At 56.9% G+C, this 12,267-nt stretch overlaps 1 protein-coding gene across 1 annotated transcript; it reads left to right on the top strand.

Annotated features, from left to right (window-relative positions):
* On the top strand, positions 5,829-10,037 carry HOXD13 (homeobox D13). Its single transcript, XM_021400621.1, has 2 exons — positions 5,829-6,579; positions 7,146-10,037. The coding sequence occupies exons 1-2, from the start codon at positions 5,898-5,900 to the stop codon at positions 7,394-7,396; spliced, it is 933 nt and encodes a 310-aa protein (XP_021256296.1). The 5' UTR covers positions 5,829-5,897; the 3' UTR covers positions 7,397-10,037.

Here is a 12,267-nt window from a genome sequence, read left to right as displayed (position 1 = left end):
GGGTGCTGGGCGCCGGGCTGCTCTCCGCGAAGCCTGCGGGGCGAGCAGCGGGCTGAGAGCGGCCGGCGGGGCTGCCCCCAAGCCGGCCGCCCTGCCCCGCCGCGAGCTGTCAGCGTTACAAATCGCGGCTGTTAATGGGATCGATACGGTTGAGGTTGGGGTGGTGGTGTTTTTTTTCCTTTCTTTCTTTCTTTCTTTCTTTTTTTTTTTTTTTTTTTTTTTTTTCTTTTGAGCAAATCGGGCGGTGCGGTACCTGCAGCCACCAAGCCTCGGGAAGGGCTCGGACCCGTTTGGGGCGAAGCAAAGCCTAGCAGCCAGAAGGGAGATTTTTCTCGCGCGTTCCGTCGAGGCTGCCTTGCTTTCTTTGGCACATTTGACGAAAAAGGCATGCACCGTGCCCCTAGGAGATCCGCGCTCACCTGGCTCCCCCTCCCCAATTACAACGATGATAACAACCACCGTCCATCACCGCGCCCCGCAAAGCGGAGACAGACGGGGCTGCCTCAGAGCCTCTGCTATAAACAGGAACAGTGAACAATGCCCAATTACTCTTAAATGGCCACGGTATGGCACGCTGCGTGTACACAGAGACGGGCAAACGCAGACAAATAAGGACGGTTTCCTCACACTTCTCTCTGTCTCACTAATTTAATATATGTATGTGTAGCTACACATCCACATACATATATATATATACAGCTCGAGAGACACGCAGAGCCCCAGGAGCTCGAGGCAAAAATAAGGAGAAGGGTTTCCCTAGCTCCGGGTGAGTGGGTGGGCGGGTGACGGTGCCCACATCCATCCCGGCCTCATCCCCGCACGGAGATGGCTTTGGGCACGCACACGCGCGGCCGAGCCGCGTCCCGGCTATGGGGACAGCGCGGCGAGCCCCATAATATTTTACAGCCCCGGCTCTGCCTCCGCGGAAGAGAGAGAACCGTGGGCAGAGGGCAGCAACTTTGGCAGTGGCGGCGGCGTCGCCGGGCTCTGGAAACGCGGGCGGTGAAGCGCGGGGCTCGCTGGAGGCGAGAGCGGCGAGTTACCTTTGGTGCTGTTCTCCTTGAGCTGGGAGGAAGGCAGGCTGGCCGGGGAGCGCAGCGCCGAGCAGCCCACCTCCACATCGCTGTTCATCTCTGCCTCTTGAGCCACTTCGGGATAAAGGCTGATTTTCTTCCTGCTTTCCGACGGCGGGATTTCGGACGAGACGGTGCTTTCGCTGCTCGGATGCTGCAGGTTGAACAAAGTGTCTATTTCGAATTTGCCTTTGGCAGAGATGTCCCCTATCGCGCCGTGCAGGGAGGAGGAAGTTAGTCTCGGGCTGAGGCGACCACTGTGCTGCGAATTTTCGAGGGCCTCCAGCACCGCATTTCCAGCTGAGTCTGACAAATTCGAGAGCCTTTTGCCAGCCGTAGGGCTGTGCAGCCCTCTCTCCATCAGGATCATCTCTTTTCTTATTCTTTCCATCATCTCAGCTTTATAAAAAATGTCAAAGTTGCAGGGCTGGTCCTGTACTAATGATGAGCTGCGGCAGGGGCTAATTCACATTCAGCCCGGAGAGTGTCTCTAAATATTATTATCTCTTTTTGAGGGAGGCGTAAAAACTGTGGGATGCCAAAGCGAGGGAATGACTGGTCAAAATGACCCATACATCCTTTCTAGCCCGAAATGTCATTCATCAAAAAGTAGCGCTCGTCATTAAGGTACGAATGACGCTGTTCGAATAATCATTTATTGTAACAGGTTTATAAGCAAATAAATACAAGCTCCTGTCAGTGGATAATGAAGGCGGCTTCTGAGCAGACAAATATATCCAGGTGGAAAGAAAGAGAGACAAGAAGTGAGGAGCAAAGCTCTCGTCCTCAGCTTGATCAGATCCTGCTTGAATTGCTCTGGGGTTTGGCCTCTGGGGTGAAATTGACAGTCTGATTAATAAAATGAGCTGTGCAACATTTCCCCCTTCATTTAGGTGCATCATTATGCTCTGATTTTTGTTTTGTTGCCTTTTAGGTCCTAATGATGCAGCTTCTTTCTCATTTGTCCTCGGACAGAACCACACGCTAAATGTTAGATAATGTTTTTCTTTATTATTAGCTCGGAGGCGGATTAGATCGCGACGCGCGGAGCCGCCGGCAGAAGAGCGGCGGGGCGAGCATCTCCGCCGCTGACACCTCGGTACTTTTCCCTCCCATTTTTCCGACCGCATTCGTACTTTCATGCCGGAATTTCTCCGGCACCCCCACGCACCCCTCACACCCCAAGCCCTGCACTGGGACTCGACGAGCCCGCTGCTCCCGGCACACCGCGTTTCGGGCGCACCTCCAGCAGCCTCCCGCAAATTGAAATAGTAATTAGCCTCCCCGATTTCTAATAGATCTCTTCGTTGCGTCCTTACGTACGATATTCTTTCTACTTCCCGTAACCCTGTTTACCGACGAAGCTGCCCTGTGGGACAACGCTCGCTCTGAGAGTGGGGAAAAGAGCTCGAAGGGTGCGAAACGCAGCCGTGCAGGCAGCGAGTTCCTCTCTCCAGCCCTTCTTCCCTCCCCACCGCCCATTTAAGAATATTATTATGACAAATAACAGAATAACCGAGGCGCGGGCATTGTCCCCAACCGGGGCTGACCCCCCCCCGACCTCCCCGCGTTACCTGTGGCTCCGTGAGCTCATCGCTCCGTTCCGTGCCGCTGCGGGGCTACGAGCTGCCACGCTCCGCACCCGCGGCGCTCGGGAAGTGGCCCTTCAGCGCTAACTTTGCCCGTAATAATGACGCTGACGGCGACCATTTAAACGAAGATAGATCCTTTGTCACTAGCATCTCCGGAGCGCTCCCCGATAGCTGCCCGGCCTTTATCTTCGCCGTGATTTCCACCACCTCCCCCCCCCGCATCAGCTCGTGGTTAGACCCCGAGAACCCGAGGGTTTGATGGCCCAACGCGGGTCGGATTTTTTGCGAGCAGAGCTACTCCCGCTAATGTCGATCACACACATCTCCTAAGTTCTGGTGCTCTTGCGCATGATTCATAGCTCGAAAATGGGATACTTGTCAGAATTTTTTTTTTTAATAACGTGTGAAAGTCTCCCTAAACATTCCATGAAATATTTAGGAAACATTCTAGGCGTTGTTTGCAAAATCCACCCTTCCATTAATGACCGTTTCATGTCAGCCCTTTGAAATGTGAATTTCGCCTGCACTGTGGTGTCCTGTGTTTTACAGCCCCAAAACCAGACTAAAGTCAATAGCGACTTTTCCTCGCCCGCGGGCCGCTGCGGCGGGCACAGGGCCGGGTGGACACCGGGGCGCTGCGGCGGGACGGGGCTGCGCGCAGCGGGGGGAGAGGGACGGATGTACCGCCGGTACCGCGAGCCGGAACCCCGCAGCCGCCCGCACGGCCCGGCGGAGGGGAAGCGGGAGGCGGAGCGGAAGCGTGCGGCGGGTTTATTGCTGTCGTTTGGCGCCCTCGTCTGTTTTCTTAAACGCGGTGACGGGGCGAGCATCCGCCCCGGCCTTCGGGGGTACCGCCGCGGGGCCGCCGAGCTCCGATGGACGCCGGCTGCGCCCCGAGCGCGGCACCACGCGGGGACAGGCTGCAGTGCGGGCCGAGCGGCAGCGGAGCGGGCCCGGAGGGAGGGAACGGGCGGGGGCGGCCGTGCGCGGTCCTGGTGGGAGTTCGTTTCATTTTGGACCTTTTAAATAATTCCGGTGCCCTCGTTTACGCGCAGCGCGCCTTCAATTATAGCTACGTTCATATGCAGGGGAAACAACGTGTCCTAATAATCTTTCGCTAAGAACGTGAGCAACAAAACCATGCTCCCGCGCAGTCAGTGACTTATGCCAGGAACCCACCAACAAACCGCTCATCTGAGATTTGCATTCCCAGCACACTAGGCGCATTTACCACAACGATGTTTCCCTTTCTCTATTTTCTTCCCCCCAAAAAAACAGCGCAACCTAAGGAGCCTCCTGCTTTACACCGATATTAACGGGCAAACAAGGAGGAAGCTGCAGAGCGCGGTGAAATAGGCGAAGTTTACTCAGTTGTTCCTATGAGTTTAAAGAGCTGCTCAGGCCTGGGGCCAAACTTTTTATTTTTACCTTGAAAGTTATTACTCCAGGCATCAAAGAATATGTTCAGTACACTTTTATTAAATCTTGGCCTGGGAGAAAACATAAGGTCACTCCATTTAATTGGAACGCGGCTCGCAGCGAGCCAGCCGCTCCCACGGCCAGAAGGACAGCGCGGGCGCTGACTGCCCCTTGTGCTGCAGGGCTCCGCGGCCGCGCAACATCTCCGCGCCCCGCCCCGAGGCAGCGCAGAGCGGGGCAGCGCGGGGCGCTGGGAGCGCGGAGCCCCGCGCAGTGCCCGCGGCGAGCAGCGACAGGCGCGGCGGCGCCACCTGGCGGATCTGCGCGGGCGCTGCGCGGGGCGGAGGCTGCGCGCTGCCCTGGGCCTCTGCCACCCGCCTCAGTGCGCCGCGCCCCGCCCGGCCCCTAGGGAAAGTCAGGGCGCTGCGAGGTGGTCGGGCCCGTGGTCCGCGGCGGAAAGAGCTGCGGCGTGTCCCCGGGTCACACGGGGCCTTCATCACGGTCGCGCTCCGAGGCGCATGGACTGCGGTCCGGCGGCGCCCGCTTTGCCGGGTTAATGGTTATGCGATTGTTTCCGCGGCTGACTCTGCAAACAGACGGGCTTCAATTTACGCGATAAAACGGGGCTCCGTCCGAAAAGCCGCTGGGCGAGGGTTTCTGTTCAGCCTGGAGGGCTCTTCTCGGCCGGGGCACGGCGGTTTCACGCCGCGCTTCGGGGCACGCAGGGGCCGGAGCGGCTGCGCTCACCCGGCGGATCGAGGGCAGCGCCCGCGAGGAATCCGGGGGAACTTCTCCGCCCTCAGAAAGGATTTTTTTTTTTTTTTTTTTTGACGCTGAAGTGAATAAAGAGATGAAAATACATTTTAAAAAAATGAGAGTAGCAAAAAAGATGAGTGTACCTAAAGAGATGTGAATACATACAGAGATGAGGGTAACTAAGGAGGTTAGGGCACTTAACGAGAAGAAGATACATAAAGAGATGGGAGTAAGTAAAGTGACGAGATGCTACGGCGCAGGTTTGGAGATTAAAAACCAATTTGACAATTTTCTCCACGTTGCCGTTAAACTTTGTCATTCCCGTAAGTTCCTTGTTTTGAAGGACTAGGAAAACGAAAAGGCCGTCCGTTCGGGTTAGCTATTAAAAGTGCACATAACAAGGAGACTATGGGGAAAGTTTGAGGGAATACAAATAGGTTGTTTTCTCTTCGCTTGTTTTCTCTCTTTTCCCGGACGACGCAATGTATACAATATACAGAAATGCGTGTACTTCTGCAGCCAACGTTTACGAGAGAAGCAAATTCGAAAGTCCCGGCTACCAACGGAGCTCGAGCAGACCCCTAGCTCCGTTAGATCATAGCAAAGGTATTTGAGGAAATGAGATAATTTGGGGGGAAGAAAGGCGGGAGATGGGAACATCGGGGAAGCCGGACTCAGACGCGTTGCCCGCGGCTTCAAAAGGGCCAGCGGAGAATCGAAGGTCCGAAGGCCCTTTTGAAGCCGCGGGCAGGCGGGCGGGGGGATGAAAGCGGCGGGGGCGAGGCCGGCCCGGAGGCGGGAGCGCGGCGTCGGGGGGGCCCCGTCGGTGCGAGCCGGGGGGCTGCGAGGCGGCGGGAGGGTCACATGCTCCGGCGGCAGCCTATGAGCAGCCCCCCGGGCTGAGGCAAACTAATCTGGAGCCGGCCGCCCCCACCCCCGCTTCCCCCCTCCCTCGACCCGGACTTGCTTTTTATAAACGTACCGCCAGGATCCAACCTGTTGGAGGCAAATAACAATTTTGCGCCATGCCCGGCCGGGGACCGCGCCGCCGCCCGCGATGTGCAAGGCCATGAGCAAAGAAGCGAGCTGGGAGATGGACGGACTGCGCGGCGACAGCAGCGGCGGCGGCGGCGGCGGTGGCACCCCCGGGCAGTGCCGTAACTTTCTCTCCTCGCCCGTTTTCGGCGCGGCGCATACGGGCCGCGCGGCCGCCGCCGCCGCCTCGGGGTTCTCCTACGCCGGCGGAGGGGAGCGCTCGGGGGCGGCGGCGCGGCCCGACCCCCCGGCCAAGGACTGCCCGGGCTCCGGCGCGCCGCCCGCCGCCCCCGCGCTCGGCTATGGGTATCACTTTGGCAACGGATACTATAGCTGCAGGATGTCCCACGGGGTTGGGATCCAGCAGAACGCCCTGAAGTCTCCCCCACATGCCTCCATTGGCGGCTTTCCCGTGGAAAAGTACATGGACGTCTCCAGTCTGACCAGCACGAGTGTCCCCGCCAATGAAGTCTCCTCCAGGGCGAAGGAAGTGTCCTTCTACCAGGGCTATACAAACCCCTACCAGCACGTTCCTGGGTACATAGACATGGTCTCAACGTTTGGCTCTGGGGAACCGAGACACGAAACATACATATCCATGGAGGGCTATCAGTCCTGGACTCTGGCTAATGGCTGGAACGGCCAGGTGTACTGTGCCAAAGATCAGACACAGAGCTCGCACTTCTGGAAATCGTCCTTTCCAGGTACGCGAGGGCGAGAACCGCTCCGAGCCGCGCCCCCCGCGCCCTCCGCCGGCCGCCCCCCGCCCTGCCCCGGAGCGGCCCGAGGATCGGGGGGCTCTCTCTTCCCCGGCCGCCCCAGGAAGTCGCACCCCGCGGGGCACCGGGGCGGCGGGGCCCCGGGCTCCTTCTGCTTCTCCCGTGGCGCCTCGGTCTGTATTTCCGTTTGCGGGACGGTGGCTCGGAGGCTCCTCCGCTCCCCGGCAGCCCGCTGACCCGGTCCCAGAGCACTTAAGAGGCCGCGAGCAGCGGGGCACGCCGGCGCTAACCACATGCAAACAAAGCGGGCAGCGTGCAGCAAAGGGCCGTCTGTGCGCGCTGCCAGCCCCGCCGCGCCGCTCACAGTGATGACAGTCCGTCAGGAGCGGGGCTGCCCAACGCGCGGCTAATGGGGCAGTGTAAATAATAACAAACTGTAAACAAGCCCCTGTTATTTATCTGCCTGTGAAAAGCAATGCCCGACGAGTATCAGCCGCTCTTTAAGCGCCTGTCATAAAATTCTAATTTTTCACGTCGTGTCTTTTCCATAGGGGACGTTGCACTAAACCAGCCCGAGATGTGTGTCTACCGGCGCGGGAGGAAGAAGAGAGTGCCCTACACCAAGCTCCAGCTTAAGGAACTCGAGAACGAATACGCCATTAACAAGTTCATTAACAAGGACAAGAGGCGAAGGATATCCGCGGCCACGAACCTGTCCGAACGCCAGGTCACCATTTGGTTTCAGAACAGGAGGGTGAAGGATAAGAAAATAGTCTCCAAACTGAAAGACAACGTTTCTTGATCGATTACTTGCGGACAGTGATGGATATATAAACTCGATTTACGACCAGCTACAGACTTTTGGAAAGACTTGAAAATATATTTAATTTTTTTTTCTTCTCCTTCCAGCGGTGACGAAGTTTTGTGAATTGTTTTCTATTTCCGTGAAAGTCGGCTTTTTTCTCTCGGTCGAAGGGAGTGCCGACCAACCTTGACTTTATCGTTCTGTTTCTTCCTTTTTTTAAAAATTAATATTAATTATATTTTCTATCCTTCCCTCTAGGCCAGTATAAACGAATTTAAATGTGTTGAACGGTTCCATTTATAACTTTCTTAAACGCTTAACTCTTTGGGGAGGGGACCTGTAATTTTTATCTCCGGACATCAGCCGGTGCCCAAAAGTGTCAGTTTTGATTTGTTGTATTCGTTGGAAAACGCGAGAAAGCGGCATTCCCGCAGTCACCGCTATCAAAACCCACATTCCCGGAATCGCTCCCGGAGTCCGCACAGGGCTCCGCGGATTTCGGAAGCAGCGGCTCCGGAAGGGAATTGTTTGCAGTGGGATCGTTATTTTTTTATTATTACTATTTTGTTTTACTGGCGGGTAATTTGCAACCAGTTTTTCCTGGGGTACGGAGCGTGGCCCCAGCTCTTTTCGTGGGATCCGAAGGAGCCGCAGTGCTCCCCGCAGCAGCTCCCGGGGTCCCCTCCGGCTGTCCCGTCTCGTCCCATCACGTCCCGTCCCGTCCCGTCCCGCCCCGAGGTGCGTATGTACCTCAGTGCGGACCCCACTCTTCCCGGTCGGAGAACCGAAGTTCACCGCTAACTTTCAGTTTGCAAAACTAAACGGGTGTTAATGACAGAAGCAATAAATGATTCATTTCAAAAGATGCCATAATTTATACAGGCCGAAAGGCTGGGACTCGGTTGGGTTTTTGTAATTTTAAACCTAGCGTGCATGTTATGCTATACACAGGGCAGTCAGCTCTTAGGAAAGAGAAGCGACGTCCTCCCTGTTCATGTGCCTCGTGTAATTATTAAATGGTGTGTGTTTCGATCTAGTATTATTTATTATAATATCCTATTGCTCTAAACACTTTGATTTCCCGTGTATGCGGTAAGACATACAGTCAGACTATTTCTCCATAAACCATTTTTATTTTCCTTCGTGTCTCAAAGTCTGCTTTTACGTTGTGCTGGAAGCACGGGCTGAGCTTCCCAGCTGTTCACGACGTTGCCAAACTGTTTCTGAACCACCTTTAATAAAACGATTTCTTTTCGATATATCTGGGAAAAAAAGGACAAAATTGGCCTTCTTTCCGCAGCAGGGCGTTTCGGGGGCCGCAACCCTGCACGGGACCTGCTCGGGGCCGCGGTACTTCCGCGAGGAGAGACAGAACGGTGGGGGACGTGGAGGACGAGGGAAAGCCGTACCCGAGAGGGCCTTTTCGCTGGGAAGGCTTTTGCGAGGAAGAAATGCTGCTGGGGAGAGCGGCCTCTCGCCCGCGCCCCGGCTAGCGTCTCTGCCTGCCCGGGGCCGGCCCCAGAGCCTTTGTTCGCCTTACCGAGGCTGCTCCGGCTCCGGTGGAGCCCCGCTGCCCGCCCGGACGGGGCCCCCGTAGGCTTCGCGCCCGGCGGCAGCCACCGGGGAGCCATCTCCCGCCTCCTCCGCCCTCTTCCTTCCCCTTTCTCTTCCGCTCGCACACTCACGGACTTTGAGAGGGCATATTTCCCCCCTGAATCGGACCCACAGAAAAACCGCAATTCGGAACACTTGAGGTTTTGTAGCTAGCGATGTTTTTTGTTCGGTTCTGGGAAAATAGGGAGTTGGGGGCACATCGTGCCTGGAGGAGCTCTCTCTGATGCTGCAGCCTTGTTTTCTTTGCATGAGAAAAATTCTCCAGATTCTTCTTTTTCGGGCTCCCGGCACCTCCCCCCGCAGCATACCTCGGCCCCAGCGATGCTGCGGGAGCGAGCTCCGCACCGCTCGGGCCCGCGGGGCTGCGCCTTCCTGTGGCCTCAGCCTCGAGCTCCGCGGCTCCGGGATTTCGGAGGCCGAGGCTGAAACTCCCCTCGCGGGACAGAAGGAAGCCCGAGCAGGCCGGCAAATCGGGACCAGCTGCAGTGGAGCCGCCTTTTCCCTTTTTAACAACGTGCAGACGCGTTAAGAAAACAGCCGCCGGGATGCGGGGGATTGCTGCGGGCGGGGCAGAGCCGAACGCCGGCCTCTCGGTGACGGTACCGGAGCCGGTGAGGGCTCCGTGTGCTCCCGGCCTGAAACCACTGGGAGCCCGGTGCCAGCCTCCGGACCACGCTCGGCCCGGCCCCGCTGCCCATCGCACCCTGCCCGCGGCCGGCGGAGCTCCGAGCAAAGCCCCACGGCCCGCCGGACACGCGGGCATCCGTGCGGCGGATAATGCGGACCTCGGCAGACCGGGCTGCGGATGCTCGGTGGCGCAGCGCTGCGCTTGCAGGGCCGGCCCGGCATGGCTGAGGCAATCCTGCCATCTCCTGGACAAGGGCTGGCATAGACGGCTCCCGGCGCTTGCCAGGCTCAGCTGAGCCGGAGCTGCGCGCTCACGCGCGGAGCTTCCCGCGTCCTTCCGCTGTGGGAACGCGCGGGAGGGATTGCGGGGTGGTCAGCGAGGAGGGTGAGGCCGAGCCGGTTGCCTGTTAAAAAGAAAAGAAAAAAAAAAAAAGAAAGAAAAAGAGAGAGAGCGGAAAGGAGCGTGTGAAAGCAGAGCCCCGGGCCGCCCGGTGACATTTCCTGTACAGACACCGGCGGCGGACACCGCGGGAGCGGCTGCGGCTGCCAACCACGAGCCCGGGGCGACCGTGTGCTGCGCAGAGCCGTGCCCGCACCGGGCGGTGCGCGGTGCTTTCCCTGCGGACCTCAGCGCAAAGCTCGCTGCCCTCCAGCTCCTCGGGATTTTGCTTTCCATATTTCTCTCAGCATTAATTAGCAATTACAGATGAGCATTAATTGCAAGCTCTGTTTTCTCTAACCTCGTAAAAGTTAGTTTGAAGTGTCACCTTTCCGGTAACAGGGAACTCACAGACGTTCCTCGTGTTTATTGCGAGAAAAAAATACGGTCTTTAAGCACAGAATGTTCCTTCTGTCTTCCCAGAGCCGACGATCGGATCAGCTCTTTCGCAAAAAGCGATTATGAAAAGAAGCGGTCACCTCGGCTCGTGGGGAGAAAAAAGGCAGAAAACAAATAAGTTAATAAGAGGGAGATGCAATTGGCAGACATAACTCAAACAATAAAAATTAAGGGCAGCGGTCAGTAATATCCTCCAGCGACTCTTGTGTGGTCCGTGTGCTCTAGGGGAGAGCAATCGTTTCAACATTTCTTCCAGGGCAATGAAATTACTGCAGAATTCACCCCAATTTCCCATTAGACAGAAAGATGAATTTGATTAGGAAAACGTCAAGCGGGGCAGTGTCTCTGATCTCGGCGTAGAAATAAAACCGAGATTAAAACTATGATTAAGAGCACAATAACACGGAAAATTAACCCTACCTGTTAACTGGGCTCCACTTTTAAAATCGAAGCCGTGAAACTGACGACGTTCGGGAACTGGGATTCGGCCCGAAGCGGGGTCCTCTCGGACCGGGGGATCCCTTCGGGAAGGGCCGAGGTCAGGGGCCGGGGTTCCCGCAGCGGCCGCACAGCGCGGAGCCGCCCTGCAGCTCTCCGGGCTCCGGCCGCTGCCTGCCGGGCAGCTCCAGCCCTTGGCCTTGCAGTCTGCTGTTTTATGGGGATATCGCGTCTCTGGGTGAGACACGGGGGCTCGGCTTGTCTCCGCAGGAAGCAGACTGTCTGCCACCCCGCGCGGTCTGGAAAGGACTCGAGCTGCCTCCCGCGAGGATGCGGTCAGATAGGGTTTGGTTCGTACTCGGGAGCGAGGAGGAAAGTGGGAGAGGCGGAGGGACAGCCGGGCTCTGGTGTGAGTTCTCAAAAATGTCATCTATACAACATATAGAGAGAGATACATGTATGCACATACATATATCTGTATCTCAATTTCTCTCTATATATATTTATATCCATATCACCGTAAGGACTGATTTCCTTCTCAGCGGACCAAACCGGCTCGGCCGCAGCTCGGGATGTGGCAGCGGGCTCCAAGCCCGGGGCTGGCCCGGCCCTGCCCGCCGCAGCCACCCCGTCCCCTGCTGCAGGGTACCGGGGCGTTCTCCTGCGAGCAGCCTTTGGATGCCATTGGTTTGTTTTGAATCTCAGCGCTCTGCTCAAGGAATTCTGTGTTGCTCCCATTGTTATTCTCGTTTAAGAATTCAATTAAAAAAGCGCCCAGATATAGAAGAGTCGTTTGAAAACATGTCTAGCGTTGGAATTAGGATGAAGGGTGGAAGGGGTAAGAAGAGCAGGGTGGGAAACCTGGGAAAGCCTCCGAGACCACCGGTCATTAGTGCAACAAAATGACAATCCCGCTAATATCCGAGCAATGAAGATTTTAATTGCAAGCATATGCAGATGCATATCATGTTGCTCGCAATTAAAACAAATGCGTGTATAAAACGGGTAAAAGCCGAGCTCCGAGCACAGACACCGCGGTGCCCCGCCGGCACAGGACACAGCCCATCCGTGTGCCCTCACGGCCGCGGCTCCATCCCCGGCCGAGAGCAGCGGGCACGGAGCTGTGGCCCCGCTCGGGCACCCCCGCGCCCGGCTCTCCGTGGCCGCTGCCCGTCCCGGGGCTCTGCTCCGCGCCGGCCGAGGGTTTGTTTTCCCCGCATCCTTCCGCTAGCGCTGCGGCTCTGCCAGCCAGTCCCAGGCACTTTTATAGAAGCGGAGACCATGTTTTCCCCTCCCCCTTGCGAGTCCGGTATTTTCATATTTCAAGTATTATCATAAGACTTTTAAAGGG

The sequence above is a fragment of the Numida meleagris genome, chromosome 5, assembly GCF_002078875.1.
Source record: "Numida meleagris isolate 19003 breed g44 Domestic line chromosome 5, NumMel1.0, whole genome shotgun sequence".
Classification (NCBI taxonomy): Eukaryota; Metazoa; Chordata; class Aves; order Galliformes; family Numididae; genus Numida; species Numida meleagris.
Note: the sequence above shows the minus strand (reverse complement) of the source record. Positions and strands in the feature narration are given on the sequence as shown.